At 43.2% G+C, this 27,578-nt stretch overlaps 1 protein-coding gene across 1 annotated transcript; it reads left to right on the plus strand.

Moving 5' to 3' along the window:
- Positions 1–19,721: 19,721 nt before the first annotated feature.
- Positions 19,722–27,531, plus strand: LOC122542011 (prolactin-like). The gene is made up of 4 exons (XM_043679303.1): positions 19,722–20,218; positions 23,423–23,692; positions 24,947–25,171; positions 27,095–27,531. Exons 1-4 carry the CDS (start codon positions 19,946–19,948, stop codon positions 27,362–27,364), a joined length of 1,038 nt encoding a protein of 345 aa, XP_043535238.1. The 5' UTR covers positions 19,722–19,945; the 3' UTR covers positions 27,365–27,531.
- The last annotated feature ends 47 nt before the right edge of the window (positions 27,532–27,578 follow it).

The following is a 27,578-nucleotide window of genomic DNA, read 5'->3' on the forward strand; positions in this document are numbered from 1 at the left end:
ACTGGTTCAAAATCCTTGAACTCTGTCCCCAAGGGCCTGGACTCCAAATTTGAAATGCAATGTGTTGCATTTGTGTAGCACCGCTAATGTTGAAAAATATCTCAAGGTATATTACTTGGTCAAAATGGATGTCACTCCAATGAAAGGATGAAGGGGTGGATGGGAAACGGAGAGGATTAGGGATGGATTTCCAATGTTTAGGATCAAGAAGCAAGAGGTGATAAGATTGCACCGAACAAACTGAGGGGATGAGCTCGGCCAACATCCCCTTGTTTTAGCAACATTTTGGATGGAACTTTCAAATTCTGGATTCCCTGCTTCTGCAACATTTACCACCTCACACTCCGAGACAAAGCAGTTTCAGCTCAATTTCTAACACATTAAAATTAAAATCTGTGCCCAATTATAAAGCTGTAAAGCATTCACATTTCACTGTTCTCCCTTTTAGCCTAAATCAAGTTGGTAAGATGTAAAATGCTTATTTATATTACAGCTGCAGGAATGACTTCACAATTCACAAGGGAACTGTGTCAGTGATTCTCACCAGACATGTATAAATAGATTTATCACACCAGTTATTACACTCTCTATTCATACCTGAATGGTGGAGCAAAATTAATTAAGCGTTACAAAACCAGTGGGGAGCCAAAATCAAATTTAGAGAGAGTGCAACAAAGGTTCACCAGGATAGTTCCTCCAGTGTGGAGTTGGGGGTGGGGGTGGGGGCGTTTGCCTTATGAGGAGAGGTTGAGCAGTGAAAGCCTCAATTCCCCTGGAGGTTAGAAGATTGAGAAGCAATCTAATAGGGCTTTGGAGGGATGAACATGAAGGAACACAGTGTCACAGACTCACATTATGGAGTTGGTCACTCAGGGCTGACAGGAAGCGCAATGTCTTTACTGAAAGAATTGTGTATCTGTAGAATTCTCAACTCTAGAGAGCTGTGAATGCTCAGTTACTGAGTATCTTCCACACAGAGATCAATAGTTTGGTTAATGCAAAACCCCTGGATGGAGATATCTATCAATTACATAAGCAATGAGTCAGAATGGAACATTCAGCCCTTTAAACCTGCTCTAGCATATTTTGGAGTGATGGTTGTACTTTAATTTGAAATCTATTTTCCTGCATTATCCTCACATTCCTTATCTCCATTAGTATCAAATAATCTCTCAAAGTCTGTTAGCGAGTTTTGAGAAGATTTGTAGCTCAGGTTGAGGTTCTGGGTGCAAGTTTGCTCACTGAGTTGGAAGGTTTGTTTTCAGACATTTCGTCACCATACTAGGTAACATCATCAGTGAGCCTTCGGATAAAGCACTGCTGGCATGGCCCGCTTTCCATTTATGTGTTTCGGTTTACTTGGGTTGGTGATATCATTTCTTGTGGTGATGTCATTTCCTGTGGTGATGTCATTTCCTGATCTTTTTCTCAGGGGGTGGTAAATGGGATCCAAATCAACGTGTTTGTTGATAGAGTCCCAGTTGGAATGCCATGCTTCTAGGAATTCTCGTGCGTGTCTCTGTTTGGCTTGTCCCAGCACAGGCAGGCCTCAATTCTGCCTCAGGGCCCATTGTACTCACTGTGGGTCTGCTGTTTGGTAAGTTTTTTTCAAGTTTCACCATCAAACTGTCACTTATTCCGAAAATCGAAAAATTGCGAATTCCAAAAAACAGCTGGTCCCGAAGGTTTCGGATAAAGGATTGTGTGTCTGCATTACCATCTGCGAACTTAGTTTTCTTGCTTTGCAGTCCTGATGAGTACAAGTCAGAAAGCTTCGACTTCATGTCTCCTTTTAGCAATGTTACCACTGAGCAAATATTTGCACACATAGACCTGCCAGGATGTCTATTCACTCAAAAGAGGAATCCAAATTCTGGCCTCATTGATAACATTCTGTAGGTATGCCCCATGCGTTATGTGTGACATTTGGGAGGTGTGTAAGGGCAAGACAGTGGGAAGAAGCCAAATGAGACTGTCATCTGGGTTAGAATATTTGAGAAGAGATTCGGGAACGGCCCGATTTGGGACTGGAGGATACTTGTGTACAACGTCTGACCCAATGTGTTTTTACTCAGCAACCAGTCATTCTGTACTTGACCTGGGAGTGATCACTGCAGATGTCTGAACTGGAGAGAACTGGAATACAACATTCAGTCCCGGACATTGAGCCTCAGGACGGATATATTGGTCTTGAATTGGTAGAGCATAGATTCACCAGAATCTGTGAACACACTACATTGACTACCCTTGTATTTCCTTGAGTATAAGTTACTTTTTGAAGGAGATTTGCTTGATTGATACTTCGAATGAAGGATTTTAGATCAGAGAGATCAAGCCTATTCGCCTTGGAGCAGAGAAGGTTAGGAAGTGGCCTTATTGAGGTGTTCAAAATTGTGAACATATTTTGACAGGCTAAAGAAGGATAGTCTGTTTCCACTAGTTAACAAGTCAGTAACTAAGAGTCACAATCTCAAGATTGTCAACAAGAGAGCTAGGAGTGAGATGAGGAGAGACTTCTTCATTCAGAGAGTTGTTAGGATTTGGAATGCACTGCCTGGGAAAGTGATGGATTCCGTAAGAGGTTTCAACAGAGAGCTGGATATATATCCGAAAGGATTGAAGTCAAAGGGTTATGGAGATGGGGCTGGAGAGTGGGACTAGCTGGGTGACTCCTTTGGGAGCCAGTACAGACACAATGGGTTGAGTGGCCTCCTTCTGTCCAGTAGAATTCTATGGTTCCAATGAATGAATGAGTGAGTGAATAAATTGATGGTTTTAATGAAGGAATGAATTATTTTACTGTCACGTGCATTTTAGCAAGGAAACAGTGAAATACACTGTCACCATGATCCAACGCCATTTTGAATAGTTTTCTGAATAAAAAAATTAAGAATGATATCACTGAAAGAGTGTCCGTTGGTCCTGAGCCAGCTTATCATCAATGACATCTGTGCTACCATCCCTCCTCCCTGGCATCACCACCATCTACACCAGACCCAACGAACACTAAAATCGCCCCTCCTCATGCGCCATCTCTCGTTGCCTAGGCAACTCTCCTCCGCCGCCACCTCACTGCTGCCTGCGTCAAACCCACCAACATCAGAATCACATCTCTTGCCTCTGGGCCAACCTCATTGATGTCGCTGTGGTGCCCTTTGGCCACTGCTTCGCCAGCGCTGGACCCAACCAACGCCGAAGTCACCCTTCCTCAGGCGCCACCTCTTGCTGTGGGGCCTACCTCACCAAGATCACCTCTGCTGATTCCAATGCCAAGCCTGGGCTTGCCCTGGAATTGTCAGGAGGGGCTCACTTGAGTCGGCGCTGGGCCCAGTCACCGCTGATGTTGTCTGAGCTCAGGACAAGAGGTCAGTAAAGGAAGGGGAGAAGAAAAGACCAAGGAAGGAAAGAAAAAGGGTCAGAGCAGATGAGCCACGGCTCAGGAGTCCTGCTCCATTGCCATCTGGATTCCAATTGTATTTTTCTTTCCCTTACCCTCCCCACTACCGCCTAACTGCGGTAGTGCTTATACTTTGCCCAGCACCCATGTTGTGTGCGTGCAGGTGTGAGACACAGTGAAAGACACAAGGCACACAAATCTTTATTCAATTTCCACCACCAGGAAGAAAGGAAACACCCGAGTGGCCAGTGACAAGCAACACCCTTCACATCAAAGGGCAATGCTGCATGATCAATGGATGCCAAATCTATTCAGAGATGTACTAATTAAGGTGTGCAAGGGGAGTAAAGGACATTAGAGATACTATACATTCTGTAGGGGTGGAATCCAGAACCTGGGGGCATAGTTGCGAAGTTACAGGGAAGGTGTTCAGGGGTAATACAGGGAGTGTAAAGTGGGTGGATTTGACGGAAGAGAGGGTGGTGTCAGCAGAAATGTAGGACCATTTCCCCCAAAAGAGGCTATTGAAGGCTATGGTTTTTTTGAAACTTTCAATGGTAAGCTTGAGACCATTTTGGCAACTAAAGGAATTCAGAACCAAAGTGGACTTAAGCCGTAGATCAGCACTGGTCTAACTGAAAGACAGCACAGTCTCAAGGGGCTGAACAGCCTCCTCCTGTTGCCATGAGTGGTCTATTTCACCTTGACAAGTGCCAGGGAGCTCAAACATTAGTGACTGTGAGCTCCCAGCCCGTCTGTGTCTGTGGCACAGTGGCTCGTTGAGGTGGAGGGCATGGTGGCTCAATGGTTAGTACTCCTGCCTCATAACGCCAGGGAACTGGGTTTGATTCCAGCCTCAGGCGACTGTCTGTGTGGAGTTTGCACGTTCTCCTCGTGGCTGCGTGGGTTTCCCCCAGGTCCTCTGGTTTCCTCGCACAATCCAAAGTTGTGCTGGTTTGGTGAACTAGCCATGCTAAATTGCCCGTAGTGTCCAGGGATGTGTAGGTTAGGTTCATTAGTCTGGGGTGAATGTAGAGTAGTAGGGAATGAGTCTGGTTGGGTTACTCTTCAGAGAGTTGGTGTGGACTCTTTGGGCCGAAGGTCCTGTTTCCACGCTGTAGGGATTCTATGATTCATATACCCATTCACATGCCGCTGAGAGAAATACAAAAATGCGTAATCATTGTCCAGGAGGTCAATACTATCTCCCTCCCCACCACTCCACAGTCACTCCTATTACTGTTATGTCTGTGGGCAGCAAACGCTAATGCAGATGGGCGCACCAGGAGACAGCTCTGACGTTTTGGTGCCTGCCTCAGCAACTCTCCTGCATTGAAGGTCACTGCAGAATGTTGGGATGTCTTGCTGGGAGATGGACAAGCACATTTTCTCTCTGCAAAGCTGAAAGACTCTGCACTCAGTTTCCCCTGAGACTCTCGAAATAGAATTGGGAATATCTGATTTCGCATTGCTGCCATATGGTATCACATTTCCCCCCCCGAACCACATTGCTTTTTGTTCTCCCCTTCATTCCCCAAGAACCCACTTTATGTTTTTCTGCCTGATCTTTGTTGAGTCATGTGAGCCTATGCAAAAAAAAATCCTAAAAGCTTGCAGTGTTACCGTCTTAATGAGATCTCTGGTAAGTGATACACTGTTTAACATGAGCTTTAATGGATGTGGCAGTGTTAATAGAGGAAATTGGTTTAATGGGACTGGTTTATTTTACAAATCATACTGGGTTGTGTGAGGAGGTCATGTAAGGCAGGGTTAAAATCCACTTTCAATAAAAAGCAAATATTCCTCTTCACTTCCATTATCAAAGAAAATTTTGCCAAAAGCACTATATGGAGAGTCACAGTGAACTGAGTTAAAAAATTAAGCTGAATTACATCCATATCCACTGGCATGGGATAGAAGGATTTTGAAAAATAGAAAAATGCTTTCAGGCTCCATATCCCAACCTACCTTCTTGACTCTCCCCTCAATTGTTTCCTAACCACAATTATGCCATCTGCTTCAATGTTGTTTTTTTTTTAACAGACTTATATTAATTTATTGAATTAGGGAGCAGAAGACTTTCAGAGATTTACAAGGCTTTTATTGTAAATCTATAGTTTAGCACAAACACCAGTTTCCACATTTCCCTGCCCAGAAGCCATCTCCACCACTGAAGAAGAATACAGCTCTTCCTTCACCTGCATGTTTCCCTCCAAGCCTCTCACCATTCCAACTTGGAATTATATCCAAGTTTTCCCAGCACTCTCTTTGAATCAACATCCCAGGATTCCTGTCCAGTCAACACTGTGGGTGTTCCTACACCCCACGGAATGCAGCAGTTCAAGATGATGACTCACCACCACACTCACAAAAGCCACTAGTAATGGACAACCAATTGCTTACCAGAACACTAACCTCATTCTCACACACACACACATGTTCTTATCCACAAACACAGACACATACTGATACACACACATTCACACTAACACGTTCATACACACAGACACAGGCATAATACATGCACACACACAAACCCACAGACAGTGATATATTCTCACACACACACATCCACATGCGCACACATACACACACAGACACAATCCAGACACACACAAAGACCAAAGGCAGTGAAATGATTCCCTACAATGGGCTCCATCTGGTAAATTTCTGAGTCTCAGTAAAATTTAGTTTTCTTGCTCATAGTGCCACCTAGTGTCATAAGCGCAAGATGCACCTCAGCACAGTCATTGAGTCAACCAACGCCAAAAAGTTGCTGAGTCCCCACAGGACTCTTTTGGTGCAGTGGTAGTATCCCTACCTTTGGCCCAGGTTTTAATCTCACCTGCTCCAAACGTATGTAATAACTTCTCTGAACAGGTTGATTTCAAAGTATCTACTAGATCCCAAAAGTCTTTAATTCCTTTCTTAAACACAAAGCTTTTCCATTGCTGTCTACTTTAGTGATTGTGATGCAGAGTTTAGGGAAACTGAAGGCACGGTTGCTGAAACAACTCCACAGACGATGATAACCCGTCACCAAGTCACCCTTTATTGACAGATACATAGTACTTGACACTGACCCAGCTCCCTCAGAGCCAGCTCTGAGACCAGATCCCCTGACACTCTTGTTTCTTCACTTTTTAAAGTTTTTTTTAGCAGAACCTCAGACCCTCCTGCTTATTTATGTATTTATTGTTTATCCTATTTATTTTACCCCCACACTACCACCTAACTGCGGTAGTGCTTATTTTTCCCCAGCACCCATGTTGTGTGTGTGCAGGTGTGAGACACAAGGTGCACAAATCTTTATTCAAATTTCCACCGCCAGGAAGAAAGGAAACACCCGAGTGGCCAGTGACAAGCAGTGCCCTTCACATCAAAGGGCAATAGACTCTTGTTTCTTTTCTTTTTGGCCAGTGACAAGCAGCTCCCTTCTCAGGGGCAATGCTGTGTGATCAAACAGTGAAGGGGAGGGCAGGGACTGACATTTCTGTTTTTTTTTATTTTTTAAAATTTTTTTACTGCGGTAGTGCTTATTTTTTTCCCCAGCACCCATGGTGTGTGTGTGCAGGTGTGAGACACAGTGAGAGACACAAGATGCACAAATCTTTATTCAATTTCCACCACCAGGAAGATAGGAAAACACCCGGGTGGCCAGTGACAAACACTGCCCTTCACATCAAAGGGCAATGCTGTGTGATCAAAACAGTGAAGGGGAGGGGAGGGACTAAATCAAAATAAAGTTGGAGGGGGAAATAGACTCTTGTTTTTTTTTCCATAAATTTAACACCCACACTACCGCCTAACTGCGGTAGTGCTCCTCTCCTGATTATATATTTTTTCTTTTTTTAATATAATTCCCTGTTTATTTTTTAAATTTTTTTTAAAAATTTAACCCCCACACTACCACCTAACCGCGGTAGTGCTTATTTTTTCCCCAGCACCCATGGTATGTGTGTGCAGGTGTGAGACACAGTGAAAGACACAAAGTGCACGAATCTTTATTCAAATTCCACCACCAGGAAGATAGGAAAACACCCGAGTGGCCAGTGACAAACACTACCCTTCACATCAAAGGGCAGTGCTGTGTGGTCAAAACAGTGAAGGGGAGAGCAGGGATTAAATCAAAATAAAGTTGGAGGGGGAAATAGACTCTTGTTTCTTTTTTTTATTTTATTAAACAAATTACAAAAACAGTTTACAACAAACAGTTACATTTACAGCTGCATACAAGAGACAGCAATTTTACAAGGGAGAGGAGCAGCAAAGCCAGGCCCCAAACCCTACTATTCAAACAGTTTACAGGGACATGAGGACAAACCTCAAATCCCAGTTTCACAAAGATATAAAGAGACAACAGCAATGACAGTTGTACATTACACAGTACTGTTACATACAAAAGTGCAGACAATACAGACCTAGCAAGCCCCCGCCCCTCCCACCTTCCGACCACTCTAAGGCATAGACTCTTGTTTCTTTTTTTTCCTAGACTCTTGTTTCTTTTTTTTTATTAAACAAATTACAAAACAGTTTACAAAAAACATTGACAGCTGTACACAAAAGACAGCAGTTTTACAAGGGAGAGGGACTCTTGTTTCTTATCTGTCAGCCAGAGCTCACTGATTGGACCAAATTAACAGCTCCAAATCAGGGAACCCAAACTCTATGAGGTCCACCTGGCTGACCTCGTTACAGCCATTGCAGTTATCTTTGGTAGACTGAAGGTCTGGGGCACATCAGAGCTCAGAGTTGAAGAAACACAGAGTTCCCAAAGCATTGTAAGGCTGGAGATTACGGAGATAGGGAAAGGGAGGGCTGGAGGGGAGAGGTGGGGGACACAATAAAAGGGTGTGAACGCGAATGAGAAATTTAGTCTTGTAAAACCACAACACCACTTTACCACAGCATTGGACAATGTTTGAAAGTCACTCCCTGATAGCTATCAGGAACACTGAGTCAGTGAGCTGCAGGCCTTCACAGACCATACCTCTTGTCTCAGCCCTACGAATGTGGAGATTTGAATCAAAGAATCAGAGAAACCCTACAGAACAGAAAGAGGCCATTCAGCCCATCAAATCTGTACCAACCCTCTGAAAAGCATCCCACCCAACCCAGCACGCTCCCCCTCCCAACCCCATCCCCACATTAACCATAATTAACATACCTAGCCCACACCACCTTGGACACTATGGTGCAATTTAGCTCGGCTAATCCACCTAACCTGCACATTTTTGGACTGTTGCAGGAAACCAGAGCACCTGAAGGAAACCCAGGCAGACACAAGGAGAACACATTCAATTTGCCAATTGAAATATCATATATTGCTTCACGGTAACAAACAAGATTCAATAGTTTTGTTTTATAAACCCCTTTCCTCGGCTGGGATGGACAGATGCTGGTCTTTCAAGGAATCAAGGAATACGGGCAGTGGATTAGAAAGTGGAGATGGATCCCAAGATCGTTCATGAACATATCGTATGGCAGAGCAGGCTGAACGGGCCGAATGGTCTTACTGTGCTCCTATTTCTTACATTTCACTTCACCCTGAATGCTGAGACAAGTTAGGCATCAAAGAATCTGACCATAGAGGAGGAGGCCATTCCTAATTCCATCCCATAGCTTCTTTCCCATGTCCTGTTAGAGTGGCCAAATTTGAATTTATGTCCCATTGCCATTTGGAAGTTCCATTAGAATCTGCCTCCTCCATCCTTTTCAGTAGTGAGTTCCAGGCAATAACCCTCTAAGTATATAAAAAACTCTTAATTTCTCGACTTGTTCACTTCTCAAGTATGTTAAAGCCAATGCTTCTATTTACCAAGCGAGTCACCAGAGGGGACAGTTTCTACTGACATCTTCAATCAAACCATTTCCCCTGAAATCTTCTTGGCTTTGAAGGGATACAATAGCAGAATCTTTCTGCATCACTAAAGTCAGAGAAAATAAGCAGTGTCTGCTACCAGTGGCCGACCGTTTAATCAAGTGAAGTCACTGTCGTCCCAGAAAACCACCGGGCTGCTGTCAAATTAGAAAGAGATGACTGATGGGGGTTTAACCTAAGGGTCACCACGCCTCAGGTGAGGAGAGAGGTTGAGAAGGCAGGATCTTCATGGCAACATCAGCAGTTAAAGGGTTACAATGATTGACAGAAGAACCAACAGTAACATGAGGGAAAACATTCTTTTCAGAACTCAGGGTTAGGATTTGAAATAAAACAATGCACTATGAACCCTGGAAATCTGATATAAAATGAGTGGTGCTGGAAAATCTCAATATGTCAGGCAGCGTTGGTGGGCAGAGAAACAGAGTTGATGCGTTAAGATGAGTCTGATCTGCAGAAAAACAATACTTGATTCAAAGCAAATGATGCCAGATCTGCTGACTATTTCCAGCACTTACTGGTTTTCTTTAGGATTTGGAGCTCCCCTTGCAGTTAGGATGGTGCCAATAGAGTTCAATATTGGCTTTCAAGAGGATTGGATAAATGGTTGATGAGAAAGAAACTGCAGGGATATAAGGCAGGGAGTGGGACTAGCTGGATTGCTCATAGCACGTGCTAGTCCAGACTTAAATGGCCTCCATCTGTGCTGCTTATGTTTGTGGGAATGGGGAATTTTATGGGGAGAGAGCAGGAACAGGGGTCTGAGTTGGATGATCAGCCATGATCATATTGAATGGTGGAACAGACTCGAAGAGGCTAATGGCCTACTTTTGCTCCTATTTTCTGTTTTTATGATTCTATAAAAAGCCCTTAATTTCTGGTATCATCCCACTGGACTCCCTTATACTGTAACCAAAACCTTGACATCTCTCTGAAGTCCAGAATTGTATGCAATCGCTCCTGCTGAGGCGGCTCAGTGGTCAGCACTGCTGTCTCACAGTGCCAGAGACCCAGTTCAATTCCTGCCTCAGGCTGTGTGGAGTTTGCACATTCTCCCCGTGTCTGCGTGGGTTTGCTCCAGTTTCCTCCCACAATCCAAAAAAGTGCAGGTCAGGTGAATTGGCCATGCTAAATTGCCTGTAGTGTTAGGTGAAGGGGTAAATATAGGGGAATGGGTCTGGGTGGGTTGGTCTTCGGAGGATTGGTGTGGACTTGTTGGGTCGAAGGGCCTGTTTCCACACTGTAAGTAATCTAATCAAATGTGGGTCTGAAGTCAAAAGCCATTGATTGGTATTGGGTTTCTTTAATTCATTCATGGGCATGGGTGTTGCTGGTTGGCTCAGCATTTATTGCCTGTCCCAAGTTGGCCTTGAGAGGGTGATCTCCTTAGCATCTTCCTGGATCTGCTTTTGCTGGCTGAATGTGGTGGTAGGTTTGACATTCTCCTTTAACAGCTCTTGGACTGCAGCAATGAAAACTTACATAAAAGCAGAAAGTGCAGGAGGGACCTAGCAGGTTAATGTTTAGAGGAACAGAGTTAATGCTTAGAGTGGTATTGTGGCTCAGTGGCTAGCACTGCTGCCTCACCTCTGGCAACTGTCTGTGTGGAGTTTGCACATTCTCCCCATGTCTGCATGGGTTTCCTCTGATTTCCTCCCACACTCCAAAGATGTGCAGCTCAGGTGAATTGGCCACAGCTAAATTGCCCATAGTGTTAGGTGTATTGGTCTGGGTGGGTTACTCTTTAGAGTGTTGGTGTGGACTTGTTGGGCTGATGGGCCCGTTTCCATACTGTAGGTAATCTAATCTAATCCTATGACTCTTTGAGTCATACAATATGGAAATAGATCCTTCAATCCAACCAGTCCACGCTGACCATGTTCCCAAACTAAACTAGTCCCACCTGCCTGCGCTTGGCCCATATCCCTCCAAACCATCCTTATTCATGAACTTATTTAAATGTTTTTTCATCTTTGAAATGGCTGGGTCAGCTGGGAAGCCTATGTGTTATAGTTGGAGATGGATGATCAGATAACTGCATCTTACATAGGTGTATTTTGCTGATGTTCATTACTTCAACTCACGGTAGTGAAGGGCTGACTGACAAAGAAAACAGTCAGCATCTGAGGAACTGAAGCCGACAGGAAATGGGGGAATGGGGAAAGAAAACTGAAAGGATACAGCTCCATAACCTGTTTACTGTCAGTGGTGACCCAACTGACAGCATTCCTGCTTCTGAATCAGAAGGTTATATTTTTGACTTTCACCCCGGTACTTGAACATCAATATCATGTTGACACTGCTGTACAGAGTGAGTGTTGTGCTCTCAGAGGTGCTGTATTTCAGATGGGACTTTAAGCTGCAGTAGATCTAAAAGATCCTATAACATCAGTTCATAAAACAACACAGGATGTCACAGTCAATATTTACCAGTTGACCAGTGTCGCTGAACCTAATATTTGCACCACTGTTTGTCGGTACTTGCTGTGTGCAGATTGGCTGCTGTGCTACAACACTTTTAAATGTACTTCAAGCAACGCCTCATGGCCACGAAAGGTACTATATAAATGCAGGTTTTTCTTCCTATTGCACAAAGGTGAACAAGATGGCTTATTGGTCATTTATCAGCTAGCAACAGTTATGATTCATTAGCTCTGTCTATATGCGTAAATAGCGAGTTCTACGTAGTGAGAACACATAGGCACCATGGAACTGATTGCTAAATTAAAACACGATAAATAATCTTTGTTATGACAGCTCCTCAGGATTTCTTCAAACTCCAGGTAAGGACAGTCAGACCAATGAATGTCAAATGAATCACAGACCGATGTGATTACCTGAGGGTGCACAAAGCATGAATATTCCAATAACTTCTCAAATGTCACCAGTCACACTGGTACAGACTAGTCCTGCTGAAAGGTCATTAACTCCTCACTCTTTGATGTTAACATTGCCCTTATCAGATTCTGCTTGTAAACATACAATTGGTCACACATGTTTTCTTGGTGATGGAGAAAGAAATATATTTGTAATAAGAAGCTCTGTTCATAATGGTGTCTTTATTTTTCTGTCTCACCACAAAGTTAAAAAAAACCAAGTGATTTAGGAAGGAAGAAGACAATTAGGCCCTCTTAGAGAAGAAAGAAAAGGAAACTCAGACAGAGGCCCTCTTGTGGTACAGTGGCAGTGTCTCCACTCCTGCACCAGGAGGCCTGGGGTCAAGTCCTACCTGCTCCAGAAGAGTGTAATAATATGAGTGACCTTACAGAAGTTTATAAAATAATGAGGGGTAAAGGTAGAGTTAAAGGCGGTTGTGTTTTCCCTAGGATGGGGCATTTCAAGTCTACAGGGCACAATTTTAAGGTGAGAGGAGAGAGATGTTAAAACGATGGGAGGGGCAAATTTTTTTACTTCATGTGTGGAATGAACTTCCTGAGGAAGTGGTTGATGTGAGCACAATTACAGCATTTAAAAGACACTTGGAAACTTACATGGATAGGAAAGTTGGGACTGGTTTGGTATGGGATTACGTTTGGCATCGACTGGTTGGACCAAAGGGTCTACTTCCGCGCTATATGACTCTATGACTTTATAACACGTTGATTAAAAAAACCTCAGGGGCCCTCTTGTGACGCAGTGGTAGTGTCCCTACCACTGGAACAGGAGGCCTAGGCTCAAGTCCCACCTGCTGCATCTGTAAGAACATCTCTGAACAGGTTAATTAGAAAAACAGGCTAATAAAAAAAAAGTTATTGACTGTTAACTCTGTTTCTGTCTTCACAGACACTGCCGGACTTACAGTCATTGAATCCCTAAAGTATGGAATCAGGCAATTCGGCCCAATAAGACCACATCAACCCTCTAAAGAACACCCGTCCTCAGACCCTATCCCTATAAACCTACATTTCTCATGGCTAATCCACCCTAACCAGCATACCGTTGGACTGTGGGAGAAAACCAGAGCACCTGGAGGAAACCCACAGACACAAGGAGAATGTGCAAACTCCATACAGATTTGAACCCAGCTCCTTGTTGCTGTGAGGCAGCAGTGCTAACCACTGAGCTACTCTGTATTGTCCAACATTTGCAGCATTTACTGTTCTTATTTCATCAGTGCAGACCTGATTACACCAGTGGTATCTGTATATGAGAGTGAATTGGACCTCACACTCCCTCCCTGGTTGGTCAGGTACAGTCTCTCCAAGATGCCCTTGATTATTATTGTCTTCTCTATGTACTCTGTTTTAAAGGTGTGGGAGATGTTCCATGGTCATCTGTTCACCCAATTTGCGAGGCTCTGTAGAAAGGTTATTCGCTGTGCACTTCAATCTCTTTAGATTTTCAATCTTCGCCATCAGCATGAGACTTTCAAAATCATGATATTACGTGCTCAAGAAACATCAATTGTCCTTTTCTTATGTTACTAAGTAGAGTCCCTTTAGTTTCTTAATTGGTCACATGACTTCTAAAACATGCTTATTAAACCACCCAATTTTTCCAAATACCTTAATATTTACAAAGTGTAGGAACTTCCCCAATTTTGAATGGCTGCTTTCTGCTAACAAGCTCGGACATTGGTGTGAGGTGGAAAAACTAAGTGGGACTTCAGAACAAAGCCTGTGCACCAACTACAAGGCAGCAAGACAACATTGAGGCTTGGCGGATATGTAATGAGGAACATTTCTGCCGCACAAATCGCCAACCCATGCAGGCCCCCTTTGGCAGTGTAACAACTCTGTGATTCCTAAAATGATAATTTCCAACAAGAGAATCTAAACTTCAATGACAATATCATTTCCACCCCCTGCCATCGACATCCCAGGGGTTACCGTTCACCAGAAATGGAACTGGACCAGCTGTATAAAGAACCACGGCTGCTGGAAATCAGAAACCAAAACTGAAATTGCTGGAAAAGCTCAGCAGGTCTGGCAGCATCTATGGAGAGAAATCAGAGTTAAAGGTTTGGGTCCAGTGACCCTTCCTCAGAACTGATGGTGACTAGGAAAAAGTAGAAAAAACATAAAAAACAACTCTTTCCTAGCTGCGATCAGTTCTAAGGGAGGGTCACTGGACCGAAACATTGACAGCTGTATAAATACTATGGCTGCAAGAGCAGGACTGTGGCTATGGATCCTGCAGGGAGTAACTTAGCTCCTGACTCTGATGTCTACAATAAGAGGGGCTCTCAATGAAATATACTCCTGAATGGGGACTTGACAGGGTGGACACTGAGAGCATTTTTCCCCTTCTCAAAGAGACGAGAACCAGGGGAAATGGTCTCCTGTTGAAGATAGAGATGTAGTAACTTACTTTGGTTCGTTGTGGCTCCAACAACACACAAGAAGATCTACATCAACTGGAACAAGGGAACCCACCCTTCCCACCTCCTTCAACATTTATTCCTTCCACCTCTGACTCTCAATAACAGCAGTGTGTACCATCTATAAGGTACACTGCGGCAACTCATCAAGGCTCCTTTGACAGCATGTTCTACATCTGTGACTTTTAATATTATAGTCTAGCTCCAGACTAACAGGTGCTAGCCCAACATCCAGTGATGATTTGACAGTAGTTAATGGGCTGTTGTTCCCTGTGTCAATGCAACTTGAACAAAAGCTTTTCCCGGTTTTTTTTATCTTAAGTGTTAACGGTAACTTCCTTTAATTTGCAGGGAGCTGATGCCCATTCCTTCAGCCTGTGCTGGCCTCTCAATGGATTGAAAAGATAAGTCACAGGGCCAGAAATGTTTGGATCACTGGCCAAATGGAATTTGGATATAATCACTGTGCCTCAGGGACCCAGGTTTGATTCCACCTTGACTAACTGTCTGTGTGGAGTTTGCACATTCACCCTGTGTCTGTGTGGTTTTCTAGGTTCCTCCAACAGTCCATAGATGTGCAGATTAGGTGGATTGGCCATGCTAAATTGTCCAGGAATGTGTAGGTAGGTGGATTAGCCATGGGAAATGCAGGGTTACGGGGATAGGGTAGGATGCTCCTTGGAGGGTGCAGCCTTGATGGGCCGATTGGCATCCATCTGCATGGTAGGGATTCTATTCAATTCTATAAGGACAAGGCAGCAGATAGATGGGAACACCACCCCCTGCAAGTTCCCCGCCAAGCCACACACCATCCTGACTTGAAACTTTATCAACATTTATTGATCATCACTGGATCAACATCTTGGAATCATTGCCCAACAGAAACGTACCTTCACCAGATCGACTCCAGTGACTCATGCAGGCAACTCACCATCATGTCATCAATAGCGTTTAGGGATGTGTGATAAGTACTGGCTTTGCGATTGACAGCTACCTCCCAAGGGCAGATAAATAAGCAAAAACCTCACTGGAAACTCAATTTACAAACCTTCTGAAGTACAGCCATTGTTGTAATGTAAGAACCATGGCAGATAACACATGTACTTAAAAATGTGTTGGAAAAGTGCAGCAGGTCAGGCAGCATCAAAGGAACAGGAGAATCGACGTTTCGGGCATAAGCCCTTCTTCGGGCTTATGCCCAAAACGTCGATTCTCCTGTTCCTTGGATGCTGCCTGACCTGCTGCACTTTTCCAGCAACACATTTTTAAGCTCTGATCTCCAGCATCTGCAGTCCTCACTTTCTCCTAGATAACACATGTACAGCAAGCTGCCCTCAGGATAAACTAAACAATTAACCAGATCACTCATTTTAGGTGTTGGTTGAGGGATTAATATTATCCTAACCATTGTAGAAAACCTTACTTTTTGAATAGTGACATATTTATATAGAAAGAAAGGGAGTGAGAGAAAAACATAGAACATAGAACAATACAGTGCAAAACAGGCCCTTTGGCCCTTGATGTTGCGCCGACCTGTGAACTATTCTCAGCTCATCCCCCTACACGATCCCATCATCATCTATGTGCTTATCCAAGGATTGTTTAAATCTCCCTCATATGTTTTGTGAGCAATATAGTTAACATGAAATATTACACTAGCAGAGTTAACCTTGCTCCCTTTCTCCAACATTGTGCAACATTTTCTAATTTCATTTCGAATTTCTCCCACTCAGGTTTATCCTTCTTATTCCCCACTTAAAATGTACACATGGGCGGCACGGTGGCTCTGTGGTTAGCACTGCTGCCTCACAGTGCCAGGGACCCAGGTTTGATTTAACCCTCAGGGGACTGTCTATGTGGAGTTTGTACATTCTCCCCATGTCTGTGTGGGTTTCCTTTGGGTGCTCCGAATTGCTCCCACAGTCCAAAGATGTACAGGTTTGGTGGATTGGCCATAATAGTGCTCAGGGATGTGTAGGCTAGCTATGGGAAATGCAGGGTTACAGGAAATAGCATAGCAGGGTAGGTCTGGGTGGGATACTCTTCAGAGGGTCAGTATGGACTCGATGGGCCATATGGCCTGCTCCCACGCTCTAGGGATCCTACGAACATCAGGTTTAAAGCAGGAGAAGGCCATTCAGCCTGCTTCACTATTCAACAAGATCACAAATTATTTTACCTCCACTTACTCGCCTCCCCAAAATGGCGAGCATGAATTCATTGCCTACTGTCCATAGAATAGAATCCCCACCTGAGGAAGCATGCTATTTGGCCCATCGAGTCCACACCAACCCTCTGAAGGAGGAGCATTCTGCCCAGATCAGCTTGGCCAAACAACTTGCACATCTTTGAACTGAGGGAGGAAACCGGAGCACCCGGTAGATACCCACGCAGACCTGGGGAGCATGTGCAAACTCCACACAGACAGTCGCCCGAGGCTGGAATTGAATCTGGGTCCCTGACACTGTGAGGCAGAAGTACTAACCAATGAGCCACCGTGCTGACTACCATGTTGGTTAACATCCATCTGGTTCACTAACATCCTTTAGGGAAGGAAATCTGTTGTCCTAACATAGTCAGGCCCACATATAACTCCAGACCCACAGCAATGGGGTTGACTTTAAACTGGTTTCTGAAATGGCCAAGCAAGCCACTCAGTTTAAGGATTAGTGGCACTGGAAGAGCACAGCAGTTCAGGCAGCATCCAAGGAGCAGCGAAATCGACATTTCGGGCAAAAACCCTTCATCCTGATGAAGGGCTTTTGCCCGAAACGTCGATTTCGAAGCTCCTTGGATGCTGCCTGAACTGTTGTGCTCTTCAAGCACCACTAATCCAGAATCTGGTTTCCAGCATCCGCAGTCATTGTTTTTACCTCACTCAGTTTAAGGACAATTGTGGAAATGTGACCTTGCCTGTGATACCTACATCCTGTGAAAGAGTAAAGCATGAATAAAGAGGAAGAACAAAACTGTACACCAACTACTTGTCATTCTTTTAAGTAAGGTTTCCTCTAATGACATTAGAGACAGGTTTTGACGGAATTAAGTAGGGAAAAAACTGCTAAATATGAATGAGTTAATTGTGCCATGAAAGGTGCTAACTGGATATTCATTATTTGAGGGACTATATGCCGAGACGTATTTAATGAATGTTATTATAACCAGGTTATAAATTGCTCCAAATGCTTTGGTAAGTCAAAAGACAAGTTGAGGACTTCTCACTGTTTAAGCCAACATCAAATGGCAATGATCATCTCTCAAATTTATGCTCACAGTTCTCTTAAAGGTAAGGCCCTTCATCACTTACTTTTGAAACTGGCCTTCTGTGCCCATCAAGGTAAGGGATGCTAGTGTTGGGCAATGGAATGCATTTTATCTGAGAACTCAGTGTCGGCATCCAGGGGCTTGAGAATGGAACATGTACCATGGGGATAATCACAAATATTTGATAGGTTTCCACACATGGGGATTTTTATAGAATAGAATCCTCACAGTGTGAAAGCAGGTCATTCGGCCTGAGTCCACACCAATTCTCCAAAGATCGTCCCACCCAGAACCACCTCCTGTACCCTATCCCTGCAACCCTGCATTTCCCACCCAGACTGCATGTCTCTGAATACTATGGGGCAATTTAGCATGGCCAATCCACCTAACCTGCATATCTTTGGACAGTGGGAGGAAACCGGAGCACCCGGAGGAAACCCACACAGACACGGGGAGAATGTGCAAACTCCACACAGGCAGTGGTCTGGGGGTGGGATTGTATCAGGATTGCGGGTGCTGTGAGGCAGTAGTAATAACCAATGAGTCATAAACAGAAACTGTGCAATGGTGCTTTGTTAAATTCCCAAGAGGCACTTCTTTGGTTTTCTGCCTTTCTCTAATTTACTACACAATGTTTTGAAAATGCAATGACACATATTGGGGTATGAGATCTCAGGAGCCAGCTGATCCACCACCCAGTGTACCCCCATCAAGTGGCTGCATCCCATTGTGAGCTTATACCATGAACATCCACAGGGGACACTGCCTGCTGGATATCAACACTTAGTCCACACCAGCCCACTCTCCACAAATACAAGCAAAATACAGCAGGTTCTGGAAATCTGAAATAGAAACAGAATGTTCTGGAAATATTCCGCAGATTTGGCAATATCTGTGGAGAGAAACAAAATTTTGAGTTGAATGTGACTTTAGAAAGAAAAAGTTTAAAAAAAAACTTTCATGAAATGCAGACAACACCGGCAGGGCCAGGATTTGTGGTCCATCCCTAATTGCTGTTGAACAGATTGGCTTGCTCATCCACTTCACAGGCAGTTAACAGTCAACCACATAGCTGTGGGCCTGGAGTCACATATAGTTCCAGACCAGGTAAGGACAGCAGATTCCCTTCTCCAAATGGCACTAGTGAGTGGGACGGGATTTTAGCAGCAATTAATGAGGGTTTCTGATGGCCATTGTTGAGACTCCCGTCTGATTCCAGATTTTTGTTCATTAAATTTAAATTCCATGATGGGATTTGAACCCATGACTGCAGAGCATTAATCTGGGCCTTTGGATGTCCAGACATTCCTGCTTTCTCTACGATGGCCAAAAAAATACAGACAGGAATCCAGTCAGAGAAAATGTCTTCAAAACAGATGTTTCTCGAAGAGAGTCAGTAGTGAATTATAGACACTACAGATGCTGGAAATCATAAATAAAAACAGAAAGTTGTGGAAAGAGCTGAATTTTGAAAGAAGGTTGAGATTTCTCCCTTCTCCACTTGGGTCATTTTCTATTTTGATCTTTTCTCTATATAACTGGGGAGGTGTTGGAGTAGTGGTATCATTGCTGGACTGCTAATCCAGAAACATAAGTAGGAAGCTGGGTTCAAATCCTGCCATGGTTGATAGTGAAATTTGGATTCAATATTTTAAGAAATCTGGAATTAAGAGTCTAATATTGACCATGAATCCATTGCCAATTGTTGAGGAAAAAACAATCTGGTTCACTAATGCCTTTTAGGGAAGGAAACTACTGACCTTACCTAGTCTACATGTAACTCCAGATCCATCACAATGTGGTTGACTTTTAACTGCCCTCCTGGTAATTAGAGATGGGCAATAAATGCTGGCCCAGCCAGTGACACCTTGACTTGTGAATGAATGAAAAACAAGGGCTAGGGCCCAATGGACGAAAAGAGGATAAAGGACAGCAAGCATGAGTTAAAATGCAGGTTGCTTTCTCTACCTGCCATCGCCTGAGCCCAGCAAAGTCATTATAGTCATTAGAATCACCAATACAATCTTGTTTGAGATCATCCTGGAATGTGGATGGAACCTGGGACTGTACACTTCTGCCATAAATGCATTTAGCATTTCATGCACTTGTAACCATCACTTCTCCTCTAGATTTACTTTCTCTGCTTGTCTTGGTGTTTGGCGTTCTGTCCAAGGCTGGCGTGATTATGGCTACTCCCATTTGTGCCAAAGAGGGTGGTGAATGCCGGACAATATCTGTAAGTGAATTATTTCACCGTGCTAGTGAGATCTCCCACCAGATCCATGTGCTCTCCACGGAAGCGTACAATGAATTTGTGAGTATAATTATGTTGAACTCTAGTAGCTCTGAAGAGTCAACCCAATAACTGTGTAAATGGAATAAAAGCAAAATACCATGGATACTTGAAATCTGAAACAAACCCAGAGAATGCTGGAAAACTCAGCAGATCTGGCAGTCTCTGTGGAGACAGAAAGATAATTAATGCTTTGAGTATGGTACGACTGAAGAAGAGTCATACTGTACCTGATACATTAACTCTGTTTCTCTCTCCACAGATGTTGCCAGACCTGCTGAATTTTCCAGCACTCTCTGTCTTTGTTACTGTAAAAGACAGTAAGATACTTGGGGGTGGAAAGCCATAGCCATGATCTTATTGAAATATACACTATTCTGACATGGTGAATACTGAGAGGGTAGCGCACACAATTTAAAAATTAGAGCCTTCCCTTTAAGATTAAGACTTGGTGAATTATTTTCTCTCAGAGGATGTGAAATTTTCTTTCTCAGAAAGGAGTCGAAACTGGATCATTTAACACCTTCAAAGCAGGGTTATTAATCAACTAGGATGTTGCGAGTTTAGGGAGGTGTGCAGACAGGAAAGTGACCACAACCAGATCAGCCATGATCTTGTTGAATGGCAGAGCAGGCTCAAGGGGCTGAATGGCCTTCTCCTGCCCCTAATTCTTGTGTATATTCATGGAGTCAAGGGATCAGACGAACTTCCTGCAAAACTCTAAAACATCTGAGACGATGAATAGCAAATTATTATTTGTGCAGGTTGTTACTTTGGTATCAGATGCATTGAGGATTAATATTGGTAATTATTTAATGCAAGGCTGGATGAATGCAGATCCACCAGATTTAGAGGCCAAATGCTGGCAAATGGGATAAGGTTAATTTAGGATCTCTGGTCGGCATGGATGAGTTGGAGAGAAGGGTCTGTTTCTGTGTTGTACAACGCTATGACTCTATCTGCCATGATCATATTGAATGATAGAGCAGGCTTGAAGGGCTGAATGGCTTGTGCTTGCTCCTATATTCCACATTTAGAAGAACAAGAAACAATCTTTTATTGAAACGTAAAAAATCTTGTGGAAGTTTGCCAGAGTAGATGCTGATGGTTGAAAAAAATCGAACATGAAATTCAGGGGCAAGTTTTTACTTTCTCTCCTGGCAGACTCTGTTCTGTTTCATTCAGTTCAGTTCAGAGGAAACCAATTACTGCAGCAATAATGTGATTTTCTTGCTAGTTTGTGAAGTTTCCATGCCAAGAAAGTTAGTACAAAAATCTTCAGGTTAGACCTGAAATTGAAAAGGTTAGATCTTTAGAGGCAAGTGGGATTAGTTTGATTTGGGAACATGGTCTGCATAGACTAATTGGACCGAAGGATCTGTTTCCCTGCTGTATGACTCCAGAACTCTATGACTTTGGAAAGATTTTATGGTACCAGATTTGGGGAGGAGTTGTAAAATAATCTCCACAGTTCAACAAGAGAAACTGGAAAAAACAGTTAATTAGAAACTAAAGAGTTGAGATCAGAGTACAATTTGAGACTGAGTATCTGTAATAGATAGTGTTGGGAAACAAGCTGAAATTTTGTTTTAATGTTTGTGTCAAGATCTTTCTAACTGTAATACATGAATAGCAGGGTTTATTTCTTTGCTTCCTTTTGTGTAATAAACTTGTGTTCTGTTGTTAAAGAAGATCTGCAGCCACATATGAATATTTTCAGTGCCAATCACTATATTAACTAATAAAACAAACAAAAAATAAACATGGGATCTATCAAGTCAGATTTTATTCTGGAATCTGACTTGTCGAGAATATCATCAGTTGGGACCACAGTAATTCTCCCATGAGGGGAGAACTGAACAAAACTGAAAACAAAACTAATGACTTGATTAATTCACATTGCTGATCACAAACCCAGATGTATAAACATCTAATTCCATTATCACTCCAGAGGTCTCCAAAGCTCTTAATTGCAGTCACACATCTTTCTTGAACTGGTGCTTTTAGGTCACTGTTCCAGAATGACTTTCTGATCTTGTAAAAAAAAATAGCCTTCACAGCATTAACCCACATGCAACTGGTTTTAATTAAACAATTCAATCACTAAAAATAATAATATTATATAGTTATGCACCTTTCATTACAGAACCTAGATCTGGGTGGCAAAAGCACTGTTAAGACAGAGATAAGGAGAACCTTCTTCTCTCAGCAGGGTCACTAGTCTTGGAATTATCTTCCACAGAGAGAACTGTCAACTAGATTGTTGAATATGAGCGAGTTTTGAGAAGATTTGTAGCTCAGATTGAGGTTCTGGATGTAAGTTTGCTCGCTAAGCTAGAAGGTTCATTTTCAGATGTTTTGTCACCATTATAGGTAACATCATCAGTGAGCCTTCGGACGAAGCACTGCTGGTGTTTCCTGCTTTCTATTTACAGTAGTGCCTCGACATACGAACGACCCCATTCATGAACAAATCGATTTACGAACAGGATTGTAAGTAAAATTTTGCTTCAACGTACATACGAAATTCAAGGTACGAACAAATGGAGTGAAGTGCATTTTGTTGAGAGGCATCACCCTAATAAAACTGTGACCAACAGAGCAGTGAACATTTTAAATGACAATGTGATGTCCCATTTTTGGAAAATTCTGCAACAAAGCAAAAAGCAAATTTCTCTGGATCGTTTTCTTGTGGCATCACCAACCTCCAAGAGACAAAAAAGAGAAAAGACTCTGGAAATATCCGAACAATGGAAAAATTTATTCAGTTTGCGAACTTTTCGGTTTGCGAACCGAGTCCCGGAACGGATTAAGTTCGTAAGTCGAGGCGCTACTATATATGTTTGGGTTTCCTTGGGTTGGTGATGTCATTTCCTGTGGTGATGTCATTCCCTATGGTGATGTCGTCACCAACCCAAGGAAATTCAAACATATAAATAGAAAGCAGGAAACACCAGCAGTGCTTCGTCCAGAGGATTACTGATGATGTTACCTAGTATGGTGATAAACGTCTGAAAACGAACCTTCCAGCTCAGTGAGTAAACTTACATCCAGATTGTTGAATATATTCTGAGTTAACCTTTGGAGTGATAACAGAGTGTAGGGTTTTGGGGGATTAAACAGGAAAGTTAAGCTATCGCCACAACTAAATCATTTCGTCATGAGCCTCAAGATTCATGGCAGAGGTGGCAAATAAAAGGATGGACTCTTTCAGTTATATCTTTTTATTCTTAAACTATTCAAAATAACATCAGATTGTGGTGACAGTTGAAGCATTTCTCTGTATTTTACTGTACTATTCACTATAAAATGCAAGTGACAATTAATCATTCAATTCAATTCATTTATGATAATATTCAGCAGGACAGCAGGCTCTGGGGAGAAATGACTGACTCTGGCTCCTATTTTATTATGTTCTTCCTTTCACAGAACCAGCATTTTATTCAAGGTCAACATCTTAACTTCAGCATTATCAATAGCTGCCACACCTCCTCTATAGTGACCCCTCAGAACAAGGAAGATGCATTACGTACACCTGTAAGTATTTCTAATGGAACAATGAGAGAAACCCTGCAAAATTTCCGCATGCATCTGAACTTTGGACAAAATCTTAGCTCCTTATTAACTAGGGAGGAGAGGGAGGTAAATACTCCCCCAAAACAAGACCATAAGAAACAGGAATGGGAGGAGACCATTCAGCCCCTCAAGCCTGCACTGCCATTCAATAGAATCATGGCTGATTTAATATTCCTCACAGAACAGAAACCTGAAACCAGGCTCATACCTAGCTACCTGGGTTCAATTTTGCACTTGACATTGTCTGTGATTTTAATTCTCTCTGCGTCCTATCACTTTATATGGTCAGTGACGAGTTGCCATGGTTGCAAGAGGGTGAGAATGAACTTCTTCTCAAATGCCATCAATGCAGTTTCCTTGGCCAATACACTCGGGGATATGGTTTTTTGTTTGGCTGGTGAGAGGTCTAGGCACTGAAATGATGGGCAAAGGAACTAATTCTCCTGGTCCACTTCAGCAGCCCACATACAGAGAATCCCTTCTGCTTCTCGGTTCACATTGACCCTCCACAGAACATCTCTCCTGGATCCACCTACCACTGTAACCCTGCATTTACCATGGCCAATCTGCCTAATTGCCACATCCCTGAACACTACAATTTTTTGGAAGCACAGTCAATCCACCAAACCTGCACATCTTTGAAAACCGGAGCACCTGCCAGACAAGAGGGGAATGTGCAAACTCCACACAGTCACCCAAAACTGGAATCAAAACAAGGCTCCTGGCACTGTGAGGCAGCAGTGCTAACCACAATGCCATTGTGCCTTGGTATTCTCTCATTTCTGCAAACACCTATGTATGTTTGTATGTGCTTTTTCCTCCTACCCCTTCCCTGTGGCATTGGACAGTGCAGAGGGAAATGCTGAACATCATTAACTAACCCAATGTACCATTCCATCCTGGGATATCTCTTCAACTCTTCTTGAAAATTATGCCATAAGATCTTTTAGGTCCACCTGGCAGAGCTTTGTAGACAGTTTCATGTGCCATCTTGAAAGGCAGCACTCGCAACAGTGCAGCACTCCCTCAGCACTGCACCAGGAGTGTCAGTCGAGGTTGAGTGGCTATAGGCCATAACCGTACAAGGGTATACTTGGGCACACATTACCCGCTGCATCTTAAGGACTGAGGACAAATGAGGAAAAATCAGGAATAAGGTTAAAAAAAAGCATTTAAAATGAAACGAGAAATCATTTGCAATGTGTTCAACTCTAGCACGAGCGTCTGCTGAGCCTTGTTATTGCTATTCTACGCTCCTGGCAAGACCCTCTACAGTATGTGATCTCTGAATTCAGTGCCACCCATGGGAATACCAGCTCTATATTGAGTAAATCAATGAAGATTGTGAAACAAATGAAGCGACTTGCCAAAGGATTGAATAAGATAAGTGAGCAGGTACTGTCATACTATTGTGGGGCCAGTAAACTACAGTACCTTTCGTAAACCCAGGTCTTCTCAAAGTCTGCCACAGCCTGTTAAGCACTTGTATTTAAAGTGTTGTAATGTAAAATGCACAGTAGCCAAGAATTGCTCAGAAATCTCCCATAATTAGCAAAGTGATAATGACCAGACAATCTTTTAGTTTTCTTTACTGTTAGATATGAGGGATCAACATTAGCCAGGGAGGTCTCTCTTGGTCTTCTTTAAAATAATGGCATCAGATTGGTTGGCACTACTGCCTCACAGCACCATGGACCCAGGTTCGATTCCACCCTCGAGTAACTGTCAGTGAGCAGTTTGCACATTCTCCCTGCGTGGGTTTCCTCTGGGTGCTCTGGCTTCCTCCCACAGTCCAAAGATGTGCAGCTTAGGGTGGATTGGCCATGCTAAGTTGCGCTGTAGTGTCCAGAGATGTGCTGGCTAGGTGAATTAGCCATGGAAAATGTAGGGTTACAAGGATAGGGTAAAGTAGGGGCTGGGTTTGGGTGGGACACTCTTCAGAGGGTTGGTGTGGACTCAATGGGCCGAATAGCCTCCATCCACACTGTAGGGATTCTATGATTCGATGAGGGACAGAACACTCCCTCAGTACTGTACTGGGATTTTCCTACTCAAGCTTCTTAAGTGGGACTTGAACCTAAAACCTAGAGACAGGATCGCAACTCCAACTGATCTGCCATAGAGGGGACAATGGCCAATAGGATTAGTTTTGGGTTGCCGTGGCAAAGAGCTAGCACTGGGTTGATGGCCTCAATGCCTTCTCTCTGTATTGTAAAAGTTCAAGTTCTGTATTTGAACAAGACCAGCATCTATTGTCCGATCCCAAATTACCTTGAACTGAGTGGCTGATGTTGAAATGGCTGTGTATCTATTTCAGAGGGCAGTTAAGAGTCAACCACATTGCTATTTGCTTGGAGTCATGTGTAGGCCAGACCAGGTAAATGTGAAAGATTTTCTCTATTAAAGTGATCAAGATGGGCTTTTATAATAATTGATGGTCACCAACTTTGAGACTAGTGTTACTTTCTAGATTTATGAATTGAATTTAAAATTTCATGAGCTACCTTGATGGGGATACAACTCCATATCTCATCTGAGCTCTGGAAAACTAGGCGACTGGATTTAACTTAAAACTGTTGCCATTCCATTGTTATATAAAAGATCAGTTAGAAGGACTCATAACCTCATAAAATGGAATGTTTTGTCATGCTATTTTTTCCCATTCTGGTCTCGATCCACGATCACTTGTCAGAGTTCCACACACGATGCAGACAGTGACCAACAGAAGGTCATTTGACCACTGACGGGACCGGGAGTCCGCCTGACCTTGCTCTAATTCCAGTTCCAGAATTTCCTTAAGGCTTCAATACCATGCTCTTAACATAGTGTAACATCCCAGTGCACATCACAGGAGCCCCATCCAGACAAAATCTGACATTGCAGTGTGCAGATAAGAAGGAACATTGGCCAAAAGCCCGATCAGAGAAAGATTTTAAAGTTTGATTTGAAGAGGGGATGAGGTGTCGGGAATGAATTCTGGAACTTGGGGACCTCACCAGCTGCAGGGGCGACAGGCAGGGCAATAGAAATAAAGGGAGGTGCAAGCATTCACAATTAGAGGAATAGAAAGATCTTGGAAGTTTGCAGGGCTGGAGGAGATCACAGGGAAAGGAAAGGGACATGCTTGGGACAGATTTGAAATCAAAATGTGACTGTTAAAAAGGAGCATTGCTGGACCAGGAATAGGTGAGGTTAGCAAGCAAACATAAAGGAATCATAGTCCCACTGTCATGAGAGAACAATGACTAGGGGTGAATTTAACCCAAGGATCACCATGCCTCAGGTGTGGGGAGAGGTTGAGAAGGCAGGGCAGGACTTCATGATGACCTCAGGAATTGAACTTATGCTTGTTGGCATTACTAGCCAGTCGCCCAGTCAACTGAGCTAAGCAGGCATAAGAATGATCGCCAGTACGTATTTATCAGCAAATATTTCTCATTTGTGTTTCAGGTTGGACAGCACAGTGGTGCCATTGAGCAGACTGTGCCATGGGAACAGCCTTTAGCTGAAGATGGAGACTCACTCATATCGCAACTGTACAATCTCCTGCACTGCTTCAGGCGAGACACAAATAAAATTGACACTTACCTTAAACTGCTGAAATGTAGATTCACCCAGCAATTGAAATGCTGAAAGGTCACTCTCTGATCAGTGTTATAATTCTCATCCTAAATGTTCACAGCTCAAGTAAATTCAGCAGCTCTTAATTGAAAATTGATAGATAGTCATGCAGCTAACAAGTCCATAATCCCAAATTAAATCAATCCCACCTGCCTGCTCCTGGTTCATATCCTCCAACTCTTTCCTATTCATATGCTTATCCAAACGTCTTTTAAACATAATTGCG

The sequence above is a fragment of the Chiloscyllium plagiosum genome, chromosome 39 (genome assembly GCF_004010195.1).
Source record: "Chiloscyllium plagiosum isolate BGI_BamShark_2017 chromosome 39, ASM401019v2, whole genome shotgun sequence".
NCBI lineage: Eukaryota > Metazoa > Chordata > Chondrichthyes > Orectolobiformes > Hemiscylliidae > Chiloscyllium > Chiloscyllium plagiosum.

Excerpts from the sequence above, each read along its gene's own strand:
- LOC122542011 (XM_043679303.1), top strand. The coding sequence starts at position 19,946 with ATGCATTTAGCATTTCATGCACTTGTAACCATCACTTCTCCTCTAGAT. Across the intron at positions 23,693-24,946 it reads AAGATGCATTACGTACACCT|CACGAGCGTCTGCTGAGCCT; the intron begins GTAAGTATTTCT and ends GTTCAACTCTAG. Across the intron at positions 25,172-27,094 it reads GTAAACTACAGTACCTTTCG|CCAGTCGCCCAGTCAACTGA; the intron begins TAAACCCAGGTC and ends TGGCATTACTAG.